The following is a 25,446-nucleotide window of genomic DNA, read 5'->3' as shown; positions in this document are numbered from 1 at the left end:
TTGCCTTTGGAGACATATCTTGAAAGAAGTTGCTGTGGCTGATATCAAAGAGATTAGTGCCTATGTTCTCCTCTAGGATTCTGATGGATTCCTGTCTCACGTTGAGGTCTTTTATCCATTTTGAGTTTATCTTTGTGTACGGTGTAAGAGAATGGTCGAGTTTCATTCTTCTACATATAGCTGTCCAGTTTTCCCAGCACCATTTATTGAGCAAATAATCCAAAAATTGGCATAGAATCAGAAGAGACCCCGAATCGCTAAGGAAATGTTGAAAAACAAAAATAAAACTGGGGGCATCACGTTACCTGATTTCAAGCTTTATTTCAAAGCTGTGGTCACCAAGACAGCATGGTACTGGCATAAAAACAGACACATAGACCAGTGGAACAGAGTAGAGCCCAGATATGGACCCTCTTCGACAAAACAGGAAAAAATATACAGTGGACAAAAGACAGTCTCGTCAATAAATGGTGCTGGGAAAACTGGACCTTTTATACTTTAATTAAATATAGTAAATAAACATTAAGTGGTTCAACATTATCAGTAGGTAAATAAATGCAAAATGAAATCTCATTTTCATCCATTAGCAAAGATATCACCAAGAGTATGAATAAATACTGATGTAAAAAATCTTCCAACAATTTTGATAAATAAAAAGGCAAATTCCAGAAAAATACATAGTGATACTACCTCTGATTTTTTTTTAAATCAACAACCAGAAACCAAAGTCATTTATTTCTGTATATGCATATTGAATTTAAAAACCCAGAAAAGATTCAGGACAGATACACACCAAAACAACTATTACCCCTGGGACAGAGACCTGTGTATGGCAGTGTGAGAGGGAACAAGGAAGCCTAGAGGACTTCTTGATTTTACTGCTGGATTATAATGCACACACAATACATTCAGATGTTACTTGTCAAACTAAAGCAAAGAAAAACATTTATAAAAACTGTTCATTGAATTCTGCTTGTAAACTTAAAAAAAAAATAAGATGTCTTCCAAGACTACTCATTTTCAAAATAAAAAGACTGTATATAGGTCATCGACTTCCCTAGGTTCTTCCCCTCAATGTGAGGAAATTCACATGAATTTCATAGCAAGCTGGCAAGAAGAAGAAGGATTCTAGAAAGCATGCGACATGAGTGAGCAAGAGTCAGCACTAAAAAAAGTAAATGCAACCTGCCCCATCTAATGAAAGGATACAGTTAGTATACAGTATTAGTGCCTGGTATCAAAACTCCAGTAAAGAAGTAACTATATGAATTTATATTTGACTTCTAATACAGATACACTCTTTATAATGAAATTTCTTCTGTAGGAATAGAAAACAGTACCTTTGAGTGACAAGTTTGGAAGGCTCATTGGTCAGGCTTTTAAAGGGCTATACAGACACAGGATTTAGAATTGGCAAGGGGAAATGCTCCCCAAATTCTTTTGCAACGTGACATTGAGAGTACAAGGTAGTATTTCTATGTCGCTATCTGGAAACGAATGAGGCTGCTCAGAGCACAGGAAATGGGCCTGGAATTACTTCAGCATCAGCCCTGCAGATGATCCAAAGCCCAAGAGCACCTTGGCAGCCCAGGGACACAGTCATGGCATGCCACCAGAAAGGTTGCAGTTCAGACTTTCACCCATATTGGGTGTTTACTACTAACACTGAATGTGGCTCACCACTACACAATACCTTCCATGGCAGAACAACAGAGCAGATGAAAACAAGATGGTTGGGGCTGTGTGACTTAGTTCTTTCCTAAAGACCAGCCATAGAGGTGCCCAAACCCAAAGGTTCTTGGCCATCACCTAACAACTACAACTAGATTTCCTGATGGAAAGCAAGGAGGGCCTCCTCTTCTCTGCCCCTTCTATGGACCTGGGTCTCTCTCTGACCAACTCTCCTATCCCAGACTGAAAGCAGTTGCCACTCTTCTAGAAACTAGCTCTAAAATATTTGGCATCATCACACATAGTATCTTCTATAGAGGCAAAAGCTCTCCCCTGCTGAATAAAAGCATGTCAGTTTAACAAAATGGTAGAAAATAAGAGTCTATAAATACTAGACAGATTGAATAAACAACTGCTCAGTACAATAGGAAGCCCCAATTGACATTTTAAAGTATGTGTGTTAGTTTTTTCTTTTTTTTTTAAGATTTTATTTATTTATTTGACACAAAGAGAGATCACAAGTAGGCAGAGAGGCAGGCAGAGAGAGAGGGAGAAGCAGGCTCCCTGCTGAGCAGAGAGCTCGATGTGGGGTTCGATCCCAGGACCCTGAGATCATGACCTGAGCCGAAGGCAGAGGCTTAACCCTCTGAGCCACCCAGGTGCCCCTAGTTTTTTCTCTTTAAAGAATTTATAATTTTTTAAAATATTTTATTTATTTGTCAAAGAGAGAGTGAAAAAGCATAAGCTGTGGGAGCAGCAGAGGGAGAGGGAGAAACTGGCTCCCCACGGGACTCAATTCTAGAACTTTAGGATCATGACGTGAGCCGAAGGCAGACACTTAACTAGCTGAGCCACCCAGGCACCCCAAGAATTTATAATTTTAAAGCATCATGAATTCCAGAGTATGCAAACTCCAGTAAGGGATAAAAGTATGAGAATAAGACCCAAAACCGCATAAATGCAAGGTACCACAAACCATCAAACATGAGAAATGACCACTTTGGTGACTCAAATGTTACTCTTTCAGAAACTCATCATCTCTAGCATTTTTAGACCATATAAAATTCATTTTACAGCTGAAAAAACATGCAAAAGAAAGCTGGAGCTATAGTACCTGGTGAAAGTTGGGTTGTGTTCTGTCATCGCAACTAGCAATTTCAGAGCATATGCTGGGACGGGGTCAGGCTCTGTGAGGATGTGCTCATACCTGCAATGAAAAAGTGATTACAAACAGATTCAGTGGTTTTCTTCACTTCATGTCTCCTCTGAACAACAGAAGACATATACCATAAAGTGCAAACATAAAGATACCAGAATAAACCTATGCGCAATAGGACCTGGTACCAGATACTTAACCTAATGGAACTTCAAAGAGCTTCACTCGGCCACAGGGCATGAGGACACCAACCTGCCTCACAGAGGTCTGTTTGGGGAAGAGTTAATGAGACAATCCAGTAAAAGGATTAGTATTGGGCTGCACACATGGTAAAAGATAGAAGGAAAAGGAAGCATTTGTGGCAGGGTCCCCAAGAGCACCTTCAAGAGCATCTGCAAATGGGCTCATGATGGGGACTCAGTAGGGCTACATGACTAGGATACACAGATGAATCCTAGAGGAGAAGGACACAGGTGGAGACTGGAGGATTCTGTGCACAGGCTTCTTTATGTTCTCTCCCTCCCATAAGAGGTCAAACAGAATAATCTTGTCCCCAGCAACAAAAATGCAACACATGCATGTGATGTCTCTGCCCATCAGAGACGCAAGTGACCAAGGCTTTGGTGGGGGCTGGACACATTAGCAACTTCTAATAAGAGTCAAAATCGCTCCTAAGAGGAAAGCTGGCATTCAGCATAAACCCTGCCATCTGCACAAGAGACCAGGCAGCCTGAACTACCCCCAGCAGTTAAATGGGGCTGGAAACACTCTGAGCACCAAGTTCTAAGTCTCCATCCTGCCACGGTCCAGCCTCTCATCCAGCAAGCAGTCATTCCTAAGGGGAGCAGTCGCAGCAGACCTGCAGTGATAACTCTTTTCTACATAATATTCTTCTTATGAAAACTTTAAAATCTGAAACAGTTATTGCCAGAAAGAATAAAACTTAAAAAATAAATGAATAAAAGGTCTTTATTATTATTAACTAAAAGTTTCAGCAACACAGTTCAGACAGTGCCCCCATGTTATCTGTGAGGCAGATGCTGGTTTGCAGAGGGCATCTCACCTACTCAAGTTCAGCTAGCCGGTCTACAGCACCACGGAGGTGCTCAAGATATAAGTGTCAGATGAAGGGATGGACAGACAGTTGGAGAAATGGATGGACATATTAACAAACAAACCAATTACCTTTTTGACTCTATTCTCTGGAACATCCAACAACTAAAAAGGGAGTAAAGGACCTCCCCAAACCCAAAATGTATATTTAAAAATCCATGACATGAAGCGGATGCTTTTCATCTGGTGAATAGGGCCCCAGGCTCTTAGTCAGAGCCTATTTACTCTCATTTTGGAAATCATTATATAACCAGCTTAATTAAGTAGCCTCTAATCCCACAGCCATTAAAAAGGAGCCAAGTAAAGGGAAGAGAGGGACTATTACAGAATGAAGTGAAACTTGAAGGCATAGGAAAAACAAAAAAAAAAAGCAAACCCACAAACTCCAAACAGAGAGAAGTCTGGGGAGCATTTAACGTAGAAACAGCAGCTGCTCGTACCTCAATGGGACCAGAGGGCCCATTACACACCATAATGCTCAAAATGGGGGTAGTGAGTCAAGAAAATGTTCAACTGGGTAGAGTGCTCTGTTTAAGGAGGCAAGAAGTACCATATTTTAGAAAGATTTCTTATAAAATATTTTTAAATTATAGCAATTAAAAGTTTTGCTCAGGTATGACAAAGATATAAGTCAAAATGCCAATCACTCATAATAAAATCATAAATATTAATAAATCAAAGAGAATGGTATGTTAAAAAACAGTATGGCACAACCTAAGCATCAGTAATTTCAGGAGTGAAAAAAATCAAATTTAGAAAAACAATATGTTGGGCGCCTGGGTGGCTCAGTGGGTTAAGCCGCTGCCTTCGGCTCAGGTCATGATCTCAGGGTCCTGGGATCGAGGCCCGCATCGGGCTCTCTGCTCAGCAGGGAGCCTGCTTCCTCCTCTCTCTCTGCCTGCCTCTCTGCCTGCTTGTGATCTCTCTCTGTCAAATAAATAAATAAAATCTTTAAAAAAAAAAAAAAAGAAAAACAATATGTTTTATCATCTGAATAAAACAAAATGCAAAGGAACACCTTTAGAGGTGATAAAAATTTAACATCCAGGTTGAACTCTTTCTAAAAAAGGAACAACTCAGCATATTAGAGAGAAATCATTATTCCTTTCTAGAAGAGTCTTGTAAAATAAAAAGCTCTTACATCCTAAGTTGGGGGCACCCAAGACGACCTTCAGATTTAATGGTTTGCTAGAAAGCCTTACAGAAAAGTTGTTAAGCTAATAATTATGGTGTGTTACAGTGAATACCAGCATAGATGAAAGGCTCATAGGGCAGAGTCCAGGCAGAACCAGGAGCAAGCTGTCAGCTGTCCTTTCCCAATGGAGGCGGTTGGACAGAGCTTACCCTCCAAGCAACACTGTGGACAACACACGGGCTGTACTGCCGGGGAGGGGGAAGCTCACTGGAACACTGGTGTCCAAAGTTGCATTAGAGGTCAGTCACATGGGTATGGCCATGTGTCTGTGGACTAACCTTAGTTGCTCAGTCTCCAGCCCCTCCAGGGGTCAAGTTGATAATGCTATAGACCAAGGCCCCCACCAAAATTCACATTATTAGCATAAAGTATCTGGCACAGCTCAAGGCCCCCTGTATACAGAGACTCTCTTATCAAGCAGGATAGTCCAAAGGCTCAGAAGTTATCTCCCAGAAGAATATCAAGGGTCAGTCTCTCTTTGTAACTTGTAGGGCATGAACACTCCACATTTCCAAAGTTAGCTCTTCAGGGCACATGTCCTGAAAAAGGAAACTGAGGCACTGAGTTTAAAGTGAGGCATTAAGTCAGATAAGAGAAGGATGTACCCTTCTGCTGCCGACCAGTATTTGGAAACTGTCAGCCAGAGAATCTCAATGGAAATGGGAATGGGAGGCTTCTGATGAGTCACACAAACAGGCTGGATGACGCGCCCCCATCCCGCCAGTCCTCATTCCCAGACTTAGCTGAATCACTGAGGAAAGGACCACAAGCCTATAAATTTACAAACGCTTCCCATATAATCTTCTGTACTTTTCTTGTGGAAAGTACAAGATAAAATGTGGACAACTGGTTAGAAATGTAATAAACAATCCCAAGAAGACTGAGAAAACACAAACTATTTTAAAATAGAATTAATAGGAATATGTAGAATCTACATTTAAAAAGAACACAAGGATGAAGCTTTACTGACTGAAATTCAAATGTCTTAAGCTGTTTGAGGTCATCTAACCTGGAAATGGGAGAAAGAGATAAAGCTTGTACCAGCCTGTGCATGAGAATGTTCCCAAAAAATACTGTTATGTTTTTCTCCCCTTAGGAACAAAAAAAGGGTAAGAGTCATAATAAATATGTTTAAAATACAAATACTGAATACATTGAATATACTTTCATTTCAAAGGTAGGTTTGTAATGGTCAGCAAGAACTAGCCAGAAGAATGCTGTGATTTATTAAGCTTGTCTTCTAAACAGAGATAAAGCATCTGAGCTGATGGTCATTGGATCTTGCACTCCTCTGAATATGACTTGGCAGGAAACCAAGAGTGATGAGTCTGGACTCCTGAAAAGGCTTGGAAGGAGACTGAACAGGGGAGAGCTGGCCCATTCTGATGGACAGGGGCTGGAGAGGAGCACTCCAAGTGCCTTGAGCCTGGATACAGACTGAGATTGCTAGCAACATAAGCCCCTACTCTTCTACTTCTAGAATCCTCCCAAATAAGGGTCTTTTCCAGGTCCCAAACAGCTGGAACCCAGGCAGGAAAAGCCCTTTGTACTAAATCCACATCAACCCCAAAGGAGAGAACATACTTCTAAAAATCATATATTTAGAGATCCAAGGGATGTTCTCTTCCCTACCTTGCTAAGTGCCTGGTGAAACTGGCACCCAATTAGGTAAGCTGTCAGGAAGTGGAAACAGGCTATCAGAATAACTCTGCATCATTGGGAGAAGCTACTCTGGAAAAGTGAGCAAAGATCTGACCGAGTGGAAAGAAGTATCTGTTCTGCTAGGGGTAAGGGGAGGCCCATGTCTTGAAGAGGACCACTCCGCTTGGAGTAAGCCACAAATTCACATTTCTACGTCTCAGTGGGGTGGGCTCTGAGAATTTTAGGGGAAAGAAGAATTCAAGAATAGAATATCCAGGGGTGCCTGGGTGACTCAGTGGGTTAAAGCCTCTGCCTTCAGCTCAGGTCATGATTCCAAGGTCCTGGGATCGAGGCCTGCATCGGGCTCTCTGCTGGGCAGGGAGCCTGCTTCCTCCTCTCTTTCTCTCTTTCTCTGCCTGCCTCTCTGCCTACTTGTGATCTCTGTCAAAAAAATAAAATCTTTAAATATATATATATATATATATACATATATATATATATATATATATATGGCTATTGCAAACCAATAAATATCCAACCAAAAAAAAAAAGTGGACAAAATCCATCCAAGAAAAATATAAATGGCCAAGAAGCATGAAGGGAAATGGCCAACTTCACTAACATCTAAAGGAATTCCTGAGATAATAAGAGTACAGCAAAATAAGTACATAAAGGGAAGCTGGTAATATAAACTCATCATCATCTCTGAAAAAAATCTGTCAAAACCTATCAAATGCCCTTAAAAAAGTATTTAATATTATAGTGACTCCAACCCTAGAGATTCAACAAAAAGAAAAGTATGTACTCAAAGATGTAACCCAAAAAGTGGCTCTTTGCAGCAGTATATATAATTATGAAACACTGGGAAAATCCTAGATATTCAGTAACTGGAAACTGTTTAAATCGTTTTTCGTACATTTATAAATGTAGATAAGTAGAATACAAGGCAGTAATCCACTTATATTGGGATAGACAGAGATATTCACAGTACGGTATCTGGGAATTGGCAGGAAAGATAGGATCTAAGGAGGAAATTTCAGAAAATACTAAGTAAATCTTACCACAAACAGAGAAACCATATTGAAAACTAGGCAGATATTAACATAAAATGGTAGGCAAGAGACAAAATGTGAAAAGCCTTGAATGGCTGGGTAAGTCCTGTGAATATTACTTTCTACAATGCAAAGATTTTTGAGCAAGGGACAATATGAAGAAGACAGTGTGTTTAAAGGCATATCTAACAGAATACAAGATGGATTCAAAGCTTGGAGCATAGAGGAAAGAAATGTGTGGGGTTAGCTCAAGAGAAGACTGCCAAACAGCAAAGGCATGAAGGTGAAACCTGCCTGTGGAGAAGGCTGAGGACCTCCCCACCAGATGGCTGTGAGAAAGGAGTAAAGAACCAAAAATTGATCTAGGTGGTATCTTGAGTCAACTCCAAAATTTTATGAACTGAGAAAGGCATGAACCAAATAAAGAGTTGATATCTTGAGAATTTTTCAGTCTTGTGATTTTTATGTGACCTGATATTCTGTTGTCTTGCATGAATACATAGATATTTAAGTATATCAGAAGTTAAATGGATACATAAGTAGATGGAGAAACAGGAAAATGATATATATTTATATATTTTAATATTTTTAAGTGAAAGAAAGATAGGTATGACTTCAAAATAAGTGTTAAATATAATTTCAGAGAGTAAACCCTCAGCTCTTCTGGATCTCTTCAACAAAACCAACAGCAAATTTTTATTACAAAGGCCTGGAAGGCTTAAAAATTAAAAAAAGCCTTCAATAAAACAACACTCAAAGTTAACCAAATATTATCCAAAGGACTGGAGCATTAGAATTATTCTGATTCAGAAGGATACAAGAATATCTGTCCTTACTTTAACTCTGAGATTATCCTACTTTAGATTCCTAGAGGTTGTATCTCAGGAGGGATCACTGTACCTCAATGCACTGCTTTAGGTAGACACTCAAAACATAGAAGGATTAAGTAAAAGGAACAAAGTAGAACATTATGATGCTTCTTTAGGCTACAAAAATAGTTGTGATTCAAATGTTATCTGTAAAATAAAATTATCTGAGGGAAAGCTAAAATTGAAATACTCTGTTCTGATTTCCATCAGAGATGGCCAAGTTCACATCTATTTTAACATAGAATATTTGTGGTTAAGGGAGACAAAGGCGTGATAAAGAACCATCTGGATGCTCGTTAAGTCACCAACACATAAGCCAGGTAGTCAAACTCACGACTTTTACAGGATATTATTTCAAACCCAGATAAACAGCTCTACGGTGTATTGCCACTAATGGAATCCACTTACAATTCCAATTTCTAAGAGAAAATGCAATTCTAATTTGTAAAACATATAGCCCTTTCTGAGATTCTAAAAAGCAAAGTCTTAATAATTTATGAAGTCATTATGGCCCTGATGATTGCACAAGTCACAAGAGAATTATAAAGAAGAAAGGCAATACTCATTTTCCCCAGGAGAGAAATGCTGAATGCCATATTGTCATAAAAACACTGTAAGCACATTTATATCAGCATGATCTCTTTTCAAAACACACAAAGCTAAAAGAAAATATGAAAACTTAAATACATGTTGGCAAAGTACTTCTAGCCTAGCAAAGGCAAATTCCATGGAGATTTTCCCCATGGCTTGCTACCTGGCATAAAGAAGTCTTTTCCTGACTATTCTACCTAAAACAATCCCTTCCTCTTTCTCCTTATGATCATTCTCTCTCCCCTGACACTGTTTTATGTTTTGTTTTTCTTTACAGTGCTCACAATTAGCTGCAATCATCTTATTTATCTGTTTACTGCTTTGTCTCACCCACTAGAATGTAATTGCGCTGAGAGGCAGGGATCCAATCTTACCCACCATAGCATCCCCAGTGCCTGGCATGTGAGTCACTCAAAATATATTTATTGAGGGAAGGGAGGGAGAGAGGGCTTTAAACCTCATATACACAATCACAAAATGTAGTACAAATGACATGATCTACCTTTGTATGAATATTAAAATTTCCTCTTTCCCAAGAAGAGAAATGGTGTCTTTCCTGAGTGAAGGATCTAGTCCCATTTATGGCTAAATACTGAAAGAGAAATGTCCTCACCTTGTGGAACAAGTCTCAGGGGAAAAACAGAAGAAGACTACTTTCGATACTGTAAGTCCATTGATAATGAATTTGATATTAAACTTCTGAGAGGTGTCAACTTTAATTGAAGTCACTCTGGACTCAAGTTTCATTAACTATTGCCTCTTCTGCAGGAATCTTTCGAATTAAATCTTGTCTCTCTGCTGAAGGAAATCATAGCAATTTCCGAAGTATATATGGTTATCTTTCTTCCCAGGAAAAGACTTTTTCTTGTGAATCAGTTACATTAGTGGCATTCCAACCATCTCAGAGTGGGCGAGACTGAAGGAGGCGAGGAGAGGAGCAGGAAGTAGGAGCACACGCACCAAGTGTGGCAGAACCAAGATTTCATCACAAGTTTATTCTAATCACAAGACCCAGACTACCAGAGGCCAACATCACCAACTTTAGCATGCAGAGTCTTCTCCAACTGGGGGCAGGCAGACAAGGAACTCAGAAAGGCTGCAAGCACAAGGAAGGTTTGACAACTGTTGCTGACGTAAAGATGGAGGGACCAGTGAGAAGATGTGTGGGCACACTAACAGAACACAAGGCAGCACAGAAACAGGGACTCTGGTCCTACGACTGTGTACTGAGGTGAATAATGGGCCCAAATCTGTCCAAGTCCTAACCCCTGGTACCTGTGAATATGACTTTATTTGGAAGAAGCCGTGCAGATGTGGTTAAGGATCTCAAGATAATTTAAGGTAGGCCTTAAACTTAATGACAGATATCCTTATATGAGAAAAGGAGAGGCAAACTCAAGGCAGACACAGGGGAGAAGGCCATGTGAAAAAAGAGGCAGAGATTGGAGTGGACGCAGCTATAAACACAAGACTGCTGGCAGCCATCAGAAGCCAGGAGAGAGGCATGGTTTCTCCCTCAGAGCATCCAAAAAAAAAAACAAACAAACACTGCCAAGACTTTGACTTTGAACTTCTGACCTCCTGAACTATCAAAGAATAAATTTCTCTTGTTTTAAGCCAATCAGTGTGTGGTAATTCAGCCTTAAGAAACAAATGCAAACTATGAGAAACTGAATTCTGCCAACAACCTGACCGAGCCCAGAAGCAAGTTTCTCTCATAGTCTCCAGGCAAGGACTCAGCCCAAGGACACCTGACTTCAGGGGTGTGAGATCCAGGACAGAGATCCTGGTCACGCTGTGTCAGACTTCCCACATACAGAACTAAGTAGATGTTGGTTTAAGCCACTCAGAGTGTGATAATTTTTTATGCACCAATACAGATCTAATGGAATATTCAGAGTTTAATATTCTTGTATTATTACATTAGTTAATTTTCATGATGGAATGTTACAAAGAAGTTTTGATGGTGAGCATCTTTTTCTTGTTCCTGATCTTAATGGAAAAGCCTTTGAGTAGTATTTCAAAACTGTGATCAAAAGAGTTCTGGGAGATGGTAATAGATAAGCCATAGGAAATAGTGTCTTAAGGTCATAAAATGTTGAGAAACACTGAGCTTCAGAAAGTCAAATGGGTGAATTGTGAAATTCAAAACCCAAGGGATAGTAAACACACAAAACGTTTCAGAAAGAACATGTGTTCTGTGGCAGGTCTATGAACCTTACACAGACACACTGTTGAAGGAAGTTGGCTTCGGCATTTAATTTATACTTAACTAAACATTTTTATTTGCAGGACTTACAGACTTGTTCAGTTAAAAAATATTAATGTCTGAAATATTTGGCTCTACCACATAGTACATGTTCCAAAAAGGCTGTGCCTGTCTTGGTCATTATTATATTCCCAGAAACTAGAAATATGCCTATACAGTAAGATGTACTCAATTAGTGCCAATGAATAAATAAGCTGATTGGGAGAAAAAACATTCTCTCTCCAGCTCACTTCATGTAACTATCCCATGCAGCTGTCCACTAGAAATAAGCTGGCCTGTTTACCGCTCACTGCTCTGTGCTTTCCACACCTTTGTGTAACCCAACCTTGCCTAGAAGACCTACTGCTTTTCTATGCAACCCTACCTAGATTTCAGTATCTAACTGAAATACCCCCTCTCTATCAGTGGTATTATAATTTTTCACACAGAAACCAATACTTACAACTAAAGTTCATCTCTTCAGAAAGCAAAGCATGTACACTGCAAAGAGGTAACACTTCATTTATATTAATTCATGAATGTATATAGAAAGCAATCCATCCAAGATATTTATGATAGATGAGGTGATGGTTAATTTTTATGTGTTAACTTAACTGGGCACAGTTATTTGGTCAAACATCATTCTGGGTCTGTCTGGATGAGATTAACATTTGAGTGAGTAAACTAAGTAAAGCAGATTGCCCTCCCTCGTGTGGGTGAGCCTCTTCTAATCAGTTCAAGACCTGGGTAAAACAAAAAGGCCGAGTGAAAGGAAACACCTCTGTTCTACTGCACTGAGCTGGGACATTGTTCTTCAGCCACCTTTGGACCGGACGCATCGGCTCTTCTTCAGTCTCCAGCCTGTCAGCTTTCAGACTGGTATGTATCCTACCGGCTGGCCTGGTTCTCAGGCCTTCGGACTCAAGCCAGAACTACACCATAGGCACTCTGGGTCTCTAGCCTGCAGACTGCTGATCTTGGGCCGTCTCAGCCTCTACAGTCATGTGAGCAAATTTCCTTATTGTAAAACTCTTTCTTTATATACATACATCCTACCAGTTCTATTTTTCTGAGAACCACAACTAATATTTAATAAGATATTTATTCTTACAACTGAGTTTTCATTCATATCACTAGCAGTTCTGATAAGCACCTGGAACACAGGTATTACATGGTATTTAACAAGATTAAATTACTGTGCTCCCTGAACATTTTGTTAAGGTTTTTAGAAGAGACATCCACTCTTTCCAGAGGATCAACACCCAGGAACCATTTAACCACCAAGTAGAAAGAGCCTTTCTGAGAACAAAGCCACATAGCTATAGACACAAACACACAGGAATGTCAACATCACTCACATCCCTGAATCCAGCTATATTTGATGCCATCACTCACATCCCTGAATCCAGCTATATTTGATGCCAGCACAAGCTCATAATGTGAGCACATGAGTATTTTCCAAATTAGTTTGAGTGTTACTGTTTGCAAATAGAAGTCCTAATATAACACTTCTGTGTAAAAACTAGAAAGCCTACTGTATATGTGCATGAAAATCCTAGCCTCTTGGCTTTAGCCAAAGTACTAAGGTCAAAGGTCTTTATTAAAACTTTTTTTCCTGAAAGATTTTATTTATTTATTGGACAAAGAGAGACACAGTGAGAGAGGGAACACAAGCTGGGGTAGTGGGGAGAGGAGGAAGCAGGCTTCCTGCTGAGCAGGGAGTCCAACATTGGGCTCAATCCCAGGACCCTGGGTTCATGACCTGAGGTGAAGGCAAGTACTCAACAACTGAGCCACCCAGGCACGCCAAAAGTAAGATTAAAACTTTAACAAAATTATAGAGCATGTAGGTGGCTCAGTCAGTTAAAAATCTGCCTTCAGCTCAGGTCATGATCCCAGGGTCCTGGGATGGAACCCCACATAGTCTCCCTGTTCAGGAGAGAGCCTGCCTCTCTCTTCCTCTGCTGCTCCCACTGCTTGTGCTGTTAAATTCATAAATAAAATCTTTTTTAAAAAATTCAACAAAATTTAAAATATGGATATTAGTATGTATATTTAACAAGCTGATGCCAATCCCATGTCACTCTTAAAACGGTAGAAACTTCACTATTCTTTCATTAATGTACAAGAGACATACAAGATTTTATTAGTTTTAGATGCATATCATGGGATTTGATATTTTTATACATTATAAAATGATCCTTATGATAAGTCTAGTTACTGTTATCTGTCACCATACATTTATTACAATATTATTGATGTTGAGTAAGCTGCATGTAACATCCGTACAACTTATTTATTTTATAACTGCAAGCTTATACATTTTTAAATTATTTTTATTAGCGTACAATGTACTATTTACCCCAAGGGTACAGGTATATGAATCGTCAGGCTTACACACTTCACAGCTCTCACCATATGAAATACCCACCCCCAATGTCCAAAACCAATAAGCTTATACCCTTAACCCCCTTCACCTATTTCACCAGCCTTCCGCTCCCCCCACCCACACTCTTCAGGTGACCAACACTTTATTTCCTGTATCTACGAGGCTGTTTGTGTTTTAATTGTTTTGTTTTGTTTTGTTTTGTTTCACATACAAGTGAACCATATGGTATTTGTCATTCTCTGTCTGCTTTATTTCACTTAGCATAATATCCTCTAGGTCCATTCACGTTGTCAAAAAAGGCAAGATTTCTCATCATTCTTAAGTCATATATTTACCTACTCGATGAAGAATACTAATTTTCTTTGATTAGAATTTCTAAATTGGAGGAGTCAAGATGGCGGAGAAGTAGCAGGCTGAGACTACTTCAGCTAGCAGGAGATCAGCTAGATAGCTTATCTAAAGATTGCAAACACCTGCAAATCCATCGGGAGATCGAAGAGAAAAAGAACAGCAATTCTGGAAACAGAAAAACAACCACTTTCTGAAAGGTAGGACTGGCGGAGACGTGAATCCAAAGCGACGGGAAGATAGACCCTGGGGGGAGGGGCCGGCTCCCACCAAGCAGTGGAGCAATGGAGCACAAAATCAGGACTTTTAAAAGTCTGCTCCGCTGAGGGACATCGCTCCAAAGGCTAAACCGGGGCGAAGCTCACGCGGGGTCAGCGTGGCCTCAGGTCCCGCAGGGTCAGAGAAGGATCGGGGGTGTCTGAGTGTCCCAGAGCTTGCGAGTATTGGAACGGGAAAGCCGGCTACAGAGACAGAGCCGACAGTAAGATCACAGCTCGGGGTTACCTTGAACCGGTCGCAGGCTCGGTGAGCTCGGAGTGCGGCCAGAGGTCAGGCAGACTGGAATAACTGGGCGCTGTTCTCTGAGGGCGCACTGAGTAGTGGCGCAGCGGGCTATCGGCTCCTCCGGCCCGAGACCATGAGGCCGCCATTTGTATTCCCATCCTCCAGAACTCTACGGAAAGCGCTCAGCGAACGAAAGCTCCTGAAAGCAAACCCGAGCGGATTACTAAGCCCAGCCCCTGGTAAGGGCGGTGCAATTCCACCTGGGGCAAAGACACTTGAGAATCACTACACCAGGCCCCTCCCCAAGAAGATCAACAAAAAATCCAGTCAAGACCAAGTTCACCTACCAAGGAGTGCGGTTTCAATACCAAGGAGAGCAACAGAATTCCAGAGGAGGAGAAAGCAAGCACGGAATTCATGGCTTTCTCCCTGTGATTCTCTTTTTTTTTTTTCCCTGTGATTTTTTAGTCTTGCAGTTAATTTAATTTTTTTCTTTTCATATTTTTTATCTTCTTCTGCTAAAATTTTAACTTTTACCCTTTTCTTTTTTAACGTTTTTTAACTAGTTTATCTAATATATATATATTTTCCTTTTTATATTTTTCTTTAATCGTTTTCTTTTTTTAAATACTTTTCTTTTATTTATTTTTTCTTTCTTTCTTTTTGAACCTCTTTTTATCCCCTTTCTCCAACCTCAAAATTTGGGATCTCTTCTGATTTGGTTAAAGCATATTTCCCTGAGGTTCTAGCCACCCTTTTAGTATTTTACTTGCTCCTTCATACACTCTTATCTGAACAAAATGACAAGGCAGAAAAATTCACCACAAAAAAAAGAACAAGAGGCAGTACCGAAGGCTAGGGACCTAATCAATACAGACATTGGTAATATGTCAGATCTAGAGTTCAGAATGACAATTCTCAAGGTCCTAGCCGGGCTCGAAAAAGGCATGGAAGATATTAGAGAAACCCTCCTAGGAGATATAAAAGCCCTTTCGGGAGAAATAAAAGAACTAAAATCTAACCAAGTTGAAATCAAAAAAGCTATTAATGAGGTGCAATCAAAAATGGAGGCTCTCACTGCTAGGATAAATGAGGCAGAAGAAAGAATTAGTGATATAGAAACCAAATGATAGAGAATAAAGAAGCTGAGCAAAAGAAGTACAAACAGCTACTGGACCATGAGGGGAGAATTCGAGAGATAAGTGAGACCATAAGACGAAACAACATTAGAATAATTGGATTCCAAAAGACGAAGAAAGAGAGAGGGGAGCAGAAGGTATACTGGAGAGGATTATTGGGGAGAATTTCCCCAATATGGCAAAGGGAATGAGCATCAAAATTCAGGAGTTTCAGAGAACGCCCCTCAAAATCAATAAGAATAGGCCCACATCCCATCACCTAATAGTAAAATTTACAAGTCTCAGTGACAAAGAGAAAATCCTGAAAGCAGCCCAGGATAAGAAGTCTGTAACATACAATGGTAAAAATATTAGATTGGCAACTGACTTATCCAGAGAGACCTGGCAAGCCAGATAGAGCTGGTATGATATTTTCAGAGCACTAAAAGAGAAAAACATGCAGCCAAGAATACTATATCCAGCTAGGCTATCATTGAAAATAGAAGGAGAGATTAAAAGCTTCCAGGACAAACAAAAACTGAAAGAATTTAAAAACACCAAACCAGCGCTACAGGAAATATTGAAAGGGGTCCTCTAAGCAAAGAGAGAGCCTACAAGTGGTAGATCAGAAAGGAACAGAGACCATATACAGTAACAGTCACCTTACAGGCAATACAATGGCACTAAATTCATATATCTCAATAGTTACCCTAAATGTTAATGGACTAAATGCCCCAATCAAAAGACACAGGGTATCAGAATGGATAAGAAAACAAAACCCATCTATCTGTTGCCTCCAAGAAACTCATTTTAAGCCAAAAGACACCTCCAGATTTAAAGTGAGGGGGTGGAAAAGAATTTACCATGCTAATGGACATCAGAAGAAAGCAGGAGTGGCAATCCCTATATCAGTTCAATTAGATTTTAAGCCAAAGACTATAATAAGAGATGAGGAAGGACACTATATCATACTCAAAGGGTATGTCCAACAAGAAGATCTAACAGTTTTAAATATCTATGCCCCCAACGTGGGAGCAGCCAAATATATAAACCAATTAATAACAAAATCAAAGAAACACATCAACAATAATACAATAATAGTAGGGGACTTTAACACTCCCCTCACTGAAATGGACAGATCATCCAAGCAAAAGATCAGCAAGGAAATAAAGGCCTTAAACGACACACTGGACCAGATGGACATCACAGATATATTCAGAACATTTCATCCCAAAGCAACAGAATACACATTCTTCTCTAGTGCACATGGAACATTCTCCAGAATAGGTCACATCCTCGGTCCTAAATCAGGACTCAACCGGTATCAAAAGATTGAGATCATTCCCTGCATATTTCCAGACCACAACGCTCTGAAGCTAGAACTCAACCACAAAAGGAAGTTTGGAAAGAACCCAAATACATGGAGACTAAACAGCATCCTTCTAAAGAATGAATGGGTCAACCGGGAAATTAAAGAAGCATTGAAAAAAATCATGGAAACAAATGATAATGAAAACACAACGGTTCAAAATCTGTGGGACACAACAAAGGCAGTCCTGAGAGGAAAATATATAGCGGAACAAGCCTTTCTCAAGAAACAAGAAAGGCCTCAGGTACACAACCTAACCCTACACCTAAAGGAGCTGGAGAAAGAACAAGAAAGAAACCCTAAGCCCAGCAGGAGAAGAGAAATCATAAAGATCACAGCCGAAATCAGTGAAATAGAAACCAAAACACAATAAAACAAATCAACGAAACTAGGAGCCAGTTCTTTGAGAGAATTAATAAAATTGATAAACCCCTCGCCAGACTTATCAAAAAGCAAAGAGAAAGGACCCAAATAAATAAAATCATGAATGAAAGAGGAGAGATCACAACTAACACCAAAGAAATACAAACTATTATAAGAACATACTATAAGCAACTCTACACCAACAAATTTGACACTCTGGAAGAAATGGATGCATTCCTAGAAACATATAAACTACCACAACTGAACCAGGAAAAAATAGAAAGCCTGAACAGACCCATAACCAGTAAGGAGATTGAAACAGTCATTAAAAATCTCCAAACAAACAAAAGCCCAGGGCCAGACGGCTTCCCGGGGGAATTCTACCAAACATTGAAAGAAGAACTAATTCCTATTCTCCTGAAACTGTTCCAAAAAAATAGAAATGGAAAGAAAACTTCCAAACTCATTTTATGAGGCCAGCATCACCTTGATCCCAAAACCAGACAAGGATCCCATCAAAAAAGAGAGCTATAGACCAATATGCTTGATGAACACAGATGTGAAAATTCTCACCAAAATACTAGTCAATAGGATTCAACAGTACATTAAAAGAATTATTCACCACGACCAAGTGGGATTTATTCCAGGGCTGCAAGGTTGGTTCAACATCCGCAAATCAGTCAATGTGATACAACACATCAATAAAAGAAAGAACAAGAACCATATGATACTCTCAAAAGATGCTGAAAAAGCATCCCTTCCTGATCAAAACTCTTCAAAGTGTAGGGAGAGAGGGCATATACCTCAATATCATCAAAGCCATCTATGAAAAACCCACCACAAATTCGTTCTCAATGGAGAAAAACTGAAAGCTTTTCCACTAAGGTCAGGAACACGGCAGGGATGTCCATTATCACCACTGCTATTCAACATATCACTCGGCATCAGGAAAATACAAATCAAAACCACAATGAGATATCACCTCACACCAGTCAGAATGGCTAAAATCAACAAGTCAGGAAATGACAGATGCTGGCGAGGATACGGAGAAAGGGGAACCCTCCTACACTGTTGGTGGGAATGCAAGCTGGTGCAGCCACTCTGGAAAACAGCATGGCGGTTCCTCAAAATGTTGAAAATAGAACTGCCCTATGACCCAGCAATTGCACTACTGGGTATTTACCCTAAAGATACAAACGTAGTGATCCGAAGGGGCACGTGCACCCCAATGTTTATAGCAGCAATGTCCACAATAGCCAAAGTATGGAAAGAACCTAGATGTCCATCAACAGATGAATGGATCAAGAAGATGTGGTATATATACACAATGGAATACTATGCAGCCATCAAAAGAAATAAAATCTTGCCATTTGCGACAACATGGATGGAACTAGAGCGTATCATGCTTAGCGAAATAAGTCAAGCAGAGAAAGACAACTATCATATGATCTCTCTGATATGAGGAAGTGGTGATGCAACATGGGGGCTTAAGTGGGTAGGAGAAGAATCAATGAAACAAGATGGGATTGGGAGGGAGACAAACCATAAGTGACTCTTAATCTTACAAAACAAACTGAGGGTTGCTGGGGGGAGGGGGGTTGGGAGAAGGGGGGTGGGGTTATGGACATTGGGGCCAGTATGTGCTTTGGTGTGTGCTGATTCACAGACCTGTACCCCTGGGGATAAAAATATATGTTTATAAAAAATAAAAAATTTTAAAAAAAAGAAAAAAAAAAGAATTTCTAAACTTACAATCATTAAGAGCTGTCCTCAAAGACCAAACTCCTTGCCAAGATTTCTAGTTTTCCAGAGTCAAGGTTAAATGAATGTATTAGATTTCATTTTTAAGTTTTTATTTAACATTTACTGAGCCCTTACTATACATGCTGGCTAGGCACATTCAGCAATACCTATTTTAATGGCTATTTCACCTCTTTGAAGTATGTGCTATTACTATTATTATTGTTCTATCACAATCTTCCTTTTAACGGTTAATAAGGAAAGGTTATAATAAATTTACCAGAGCTACTATTGTCAAGAGTATACCATGCCCCACACACTATACTAAGCTTCACAAGAGGTATCCTATTTAATCCCCACAACTATCTTCTGAGGTAAATATTACTGCCCCCATTCTTGGAGATTAGAAAACAAGGCCAAGAGAACAAAATGTAGAGCCAAGATCTATGCATCACATCAGAGTCAGTCCACAAGCTTTGAAAACAACCTGCACCATATTCCAATCAATTCTGTAATACTATCCAAAGTAGATTTCAAATTGCTAATGAATACCTGAACTCATCTACATTACTTCTGTTCTTGAGTTGTCATGTGGTTTTATTTGTATTTTCCTCCATAATTCCTCATCTCTGGAAAAAGATACACGTTATAGGAAGTGCATACTATTTATTCCAAATCAGATGAGTAAAACAAAAGTGTGGAATTATAGATTTAACACTTTTTATTTTACAAACTCTTCCATAAGTGGGCAAACTCCAGATAGGAAGAAATGTTATTTCATATTTGCATGGGTGTTAACCAGCTTTGGTAACCTGTGAGGTCCTCACCAATCAGAATGGCTAAAATTAACAAGTTGGGAAACAACAGATGTTGGCGAGGATGTGGAGCAAGGGGAACCCTCCCCTGCACTCTTGGTGGGAATGCAAGCTGTTGCAGCCACTCTGGAAAACAGTATGGAGGTTCCTGAAAAGGTTGAAAATAGAGCTACCCTACAACCCAGCAGCTGCACTATTGGGTATTTATCTGAAAGGTACAAGTGTAGTGATGCGAAGGGGCACAATGTTTATAGCAGCAATGTCCACAATAGCCAAACTATGAAAAGAACCCAGATGTTCTTTAAATGGATAAAGAACATATGGTACATTAATTTATACAATGGAATACTTCTTTAAATGGATAAAGAACATATGGTACATTAATTTATACAATGGAATACTACTCAAGCATCAGAAGAAAAAAAAAACCAAAATCTTGCCATTTGCAACAATGTGGATGGATCTAGAGGGTATTACACTAAGTGAAATAAGTCAATCAGAAAAAGACAATTATCATATGATGTCGCTGATATGTGGAATTTAAGAAACAAAACAGAGGATCACAGGGGAAGGAAAGAAAAAATAAGAAATTAGAGAGGGAGACAAACCATTACAGACTCATAAGCATAGGAAACAAACTGAGGGCTGTTGGAGGGGTGGAGGGTTGGGGGGATAGGCATTAGGATGAAGGCACGGGATACAATGAGCCACTGGGTATTCTATCAGACTAATGAATCACTGACCTCAACCTCCAAAACCAATAACACATTGTATGTTAATTGAACTTAAATAAAAATAAATCAATTTCTTTAAAAAATAATAACCTGTGAAGTCCTGTTAAAGAAAATCCTGTCCCTACTGTGGAGGGCACATCTCAGATCCTGAGAAATGCTTCTCTACAAGCTGTTACACAGCAGATAGCCAAAGCAAATCTTTCAAAAATTACACTTTTCACAAAAAAATAAAAAATCTTTTGGGGCATTTTCTTATCAGAAAGATGTAAATAATTACATATGGCTTAGAAGTGTAAGATGGCACTGAAAGAAAGAATTAATCCCACGAGAGAAGGTTCTAATCTTGTATTTACCCACAGGAGTACAAACATAGACACTCAGAGATAACAAATGGAACCAAAAATACATTTACTGATAGTTTCTCACATGAGAAAGTTTAACAGTGTTTCCTCCTATAGATAGCCACTTTCTTGCTTTGGGTATCAAACCTATTCTAACAGTATATATTCATTATCAGGAGTCTCCCTGAAACCAACTGCAGCAGTGCAGGAATAAAAAAAACAGTCTGGCTCTATAAACCAAGCTATTACAGATCCAACTCCAAGCAGTCGAGACAGGCCCCTCTGCCAGGAAGAGGTTCAGACACACTGGCCACTCGCTTCATAAGATGAACCTTCCTAAACCAATGATGGGGGTTGAATGCTTCAGAATAGGATCAGATCTGGCATCTATATATTGTGGAAATGAGTTTTTTCTTACATGAGCACCGGTGATCTGGAAAAGTGGAACAAACTGATGGGGACATTTGGTGAAACTGCCACTCCTGAAAACCCGTTGAGCTCAGACAGCCCGGACCCTGAGGAAGTCTGTGCCTATGAGCAGGCAGGAACACCAATGCAGGACATGCAATCTGGCCTCTGTTGAATTCTGTTATCTTTCCTTAAATAGTGATATCGGGCATACGTTTCTTAGCTCTAGTTCCAGGCATACTGTGGGGTTTTGTGGGTAACCTTCCAGACCACCAAAGGAAAGCAAATGCGGCAATGAAACAGGTCAAAGGAAATTTGTGGTTTTCCAGCTCATATAAAAGTTCATTTACACTGTACTAAATAGCCTAGTAAGTGTGTAATAGCATTATGTCTAAAAACATGCATGTACCTTGGCTTAAAAAAACTTTATTACTAAAAAAGGCTAACACCACCTGAGCTTTCAGCAAGTCATGACCACTGATGGTGGTCATGACAGATCAATGTAACAAAAACAATAATAATAAAGTCTGAAACACTGTGAGGATTACCAAAACGTAGCCCAGAGACATGAGGTGAACAAATATTACTGGAAAGACTTGCTCAACAGAGGGCTGACCTTCAATTGTGAAAGACACAACATCTCTGAAGCGTACTAAAGCAAAGAATAATAAAACCAGGTAGCCCTGTCCTTCTGTTTGATAAGACTCACAGTAGGAGGGGAAAAAACTTCAGTGTCCCTCAATTATAAGATGTCATTTTAGAGCTTCATATGTTTGCCTTCGGTCCTCTTAGTCGTCATCCTCCCATATGTTTCTATGTGAACCATGGAGTCAAAGGAAAAAGATAACCCCCTCCTGTTCATTAGTAGTAGAACATTACTTGTTCTAGCACCATCACCACTCCACTCCTCCCCCAAAATACCTTGTTTATAAATAAGCTTAATTTCCATTCCAAGAGTTTGGAGTGAAGGAAGATTTCTTTCCATCTCTATTATTTCAAAGCAGAGCCAGGAAATGTCCTGATTCCATGTTTCCGAGAGTCTTACAGTGTTGACCTTGAATAATAAACTTTACCCTCTGGCCACGAACACCTGTAAGTCTGCATAACCTCAGAGTCCTGTGCCTTAGGGAAAACAGTGAAGGCTCTAAATGGATTCTCCTGGGTTCCATGCAGTGTAGTAGCGTAGGACACTGAGCCCAACCCCAGCATTGGCCCTCATTTGACAGAAGCATCCCAGACTTCCTACACTTCTCCGCGTGAATGCAGCATGTGGGACTTACTGGGGAAGTAAGACATCTCTAATGAGAGCTAGCAGATTGCTGTCAAAATCAACATTCGCCTCCTTCTTGTCATCCCCAACCTCCTGGTTCACGAGTAGAGATGTGGTTTCTGAGAGTAACCTCAAGCTGAAGAGTCTCCACTCCACTTGGGAAAAAAAAAAAAAAAAAAAAAACCGCTAAGAATATGAGTACATGGAGAGAGAATGTAAACTGAATGTGTATCTAATGGCATTCTCGCTGATGTGGTCACACTTACCATTTTGGCTCTGAACCAAGGAGATCAAGGGTGGCAGGATATAGTCAACAACCTTAAAGAAAAGACATAAAAGATTTGGTTCCAATCTTTTTAACCACAAAACTGGTATTAACTACTATCAGTACTTTTTGCACTGACAGAATCACTAATCAAAAGAGGGGGAAAATCAAAAGCTGAATTTATCCTGGATTTAAACTCTGCATGACATTTGATAAACCACCAGGCTCATTTAACTCTGAAAAAGTCCTCAGGTCAAAATGACATTATGATCATCAAAATGGTAATTTATCAAACCTTCAGAGTTTACAAAAGAAACTTTACTATATAACACAAAATTTGGTTAGCATGGGTTGACATTAAATCACCAAATTAACATATGTAAGCTGGCGATCATTACTCAAATTTAAACTACACAATCAAAATATTGGGAGAAAAAGGAGACACCCAATCCTCATGCTTTATTAAATACATCAAAGAACCATGACAAGTTAATCTTGGGTGTTTTAAAAACCTGATTCAAAAGCTATAAATCCACTCCACAAACCACCTCGAGGACTTCCTCATAGTTTCAGACAGAGCACAATCAAATACGGTTTGAAACCTACTCCAAAATAACAAAATTATTCCCCTGAATGAAAATGAAAAATTAAGGACAAGTCATTTCCACATCTAATTTGGAAACCTACTCCCTCGTTTGATGAACTATTTTGGCAACAATAAACAAAATTTCTGTTGTTTACAACTGAATTTATTCCAGACCCTGAAATATGTATTTGTTCCATCTACACTGGGAAAAAAAAAAAAAAGAATTTTTTTCTCTCTACACTGAAAAAAGGGCAGGAGAAACTGGTCACACCCCAACAATACCCTCTTGCTGTCCAAACCAAGGGAAAGAAGCTCTGCACAGATAAAGATCTCCACACATGAGTAGTAGCCCATCAGTATGAACCTACTCTAGCTCCACTTTATATAAAAAGTTTATATATGTATCATATCTTGATATTTGTACAAGAACCCTAAGAACTAGAGATGTTCTGTTTATCCTCTTCCATTAAGTGATGTCACCTCACTGAAAGCCTCCACTAAGGAATCTTGACATCTCTAAACTTGCAGTTATGTCAAAAGCAAAAACCATGCAAAGGAAAGAAATATATCCTACTATTAACACCTATTAACATGATCAACACTTACCTTAAAGGCTTTAGAGAAGTGGGACTGACATAAATGATCTAAGTGTCCAAGTTTAAAGAACAGTTAAGCATAGTCAAAAAGCAAGATCATCAGAAGATGAAGAGACAAAAATTAGTATTCCTATATGCCTACAATATAACCAATAAAATGACATAATTAAGATACAATCTACAACAACAATAAAATTCTGAAGTATCTATATTATGACTTCTACAGAAAAAAAATGTAGAAAATATTTATAAGTATGATCACTATTGACAGACTTCTGAAAAAACCTTGGACGTTGTCACAACCATCCTTACAACAAGAAAAATGCTAAACCAACAAAATCAACAGGTCTTTGTAGATCTGATCAGAGAATTGATGTCATGGAACAAAGTCCTGCCCCAAACACTTAAGAGCCAGGCAAATACAGAGAATCACAGCTTAATGGGAACATGAATCACGACTGGAGCTGGCAACTGATGCAAAAACAGGAAGGGTAACTAATCACTGGAGCCTGAGGTTGGGGGACAAAAACTCCTAGAGCCCAGCCTCAGTGGAACCCAACACTCCCAGGAGTTTAACTTCCCAGAATCCCCACTAGATTCTCTGGGTGAAAATCAAAGAAACATCCCTGTCCCTATGCTTCAGGCAGAGGGAAGAAAAATTAACCATTGTGAAACATGCTCAGAGCATTCTTTTCTCCTCAACAAAGGTCTGGACACAGGGAACACTATTTCACCAGAACCTAACTGATCTGGGTAGGACAAACCCAACTCCAGCACCCTCTAAGCCTTCCTGTCTCCTCTGTGGGGGCAAATAACTGAGAAGTACTTGTGAAAGTCATAGACCAAAGGCACAGGCTCACAGAAAGAATCCTAACCATAGGACTGTTGGATGCTTCCCCTCCCGCTACAATATCAACAGAGCTCCGGTATAATAACACAGATTACAACTGAGACAGTTCCAAGACACAGGTTTTTATGTCAGAAGTAGTTATTAGGAAAACCCAAACAACAGGTGTGACAAAAACAAGGATGCTGCAGGGAATTTTAACTTCTGAAACCACAGG

At 39.5% G+C, this 25,446-nt stretch overlaps 1 protein-coding gene across 9 annotated transcripts in view; it reads right to left on the bottom strand.

The window, feature by feature from the left end:
• The window catches only part of ULK4 (unc-51 like kinase 4), a 636,882-nt gene that overhangs the window by 373,002 nt on the left and 238,434 nt on the right, over positions 1-25,446 (bottom strand). For 6 of the 9 annotated variants that reach the window (XR_014310111.1, XR_014310113.1, XM_082724762.1 and 3 more), the window contains 3 exons: positions 23,202-23,253; positions 22,946-23,090; positions 2,786-2,878 (listed from right to left, as the gene is read on the bottom strand). Coding sequence is in view for 4 of the 9 variants with exons in the window: in XM_082724762.1 (XP_082580888.1) it covers positions 2,786-2,878; positions 22,946-23,090; positions 23,202-23,253 (290 nt within the window). In the remaining 5 variants the exon portion in view is untranslated. Of the gene's footprint in view, positions 1-2,785; positions 2,879-14,777; positions 14,977-22,945; positions 23,091-23,201; positions 23,254-25,446 lie in introns of all 9 variants that reach the window. The other 3 variants (XR_014310110.1, XR_014310112.1, XR_014310114.1) reach the window with 1 other exon arrangement.

The sequence above is a fragment of the Mustela nivalis genome (genome assembly GCF_964662115.1).
Source record: "Mustela nivalis genome assembly, chromosome: 1".
NCBI lineage: Eukaryota > Metazoa > Chordata > Mammalia > Carnivora > Mustelidae > Mustela > Mustela nivalis.
The sequence above is the reverse complement of the archived record's forward strand: the minus strand, read 5'-3'. Positions and strand labels throughout refer to the sequence as shown.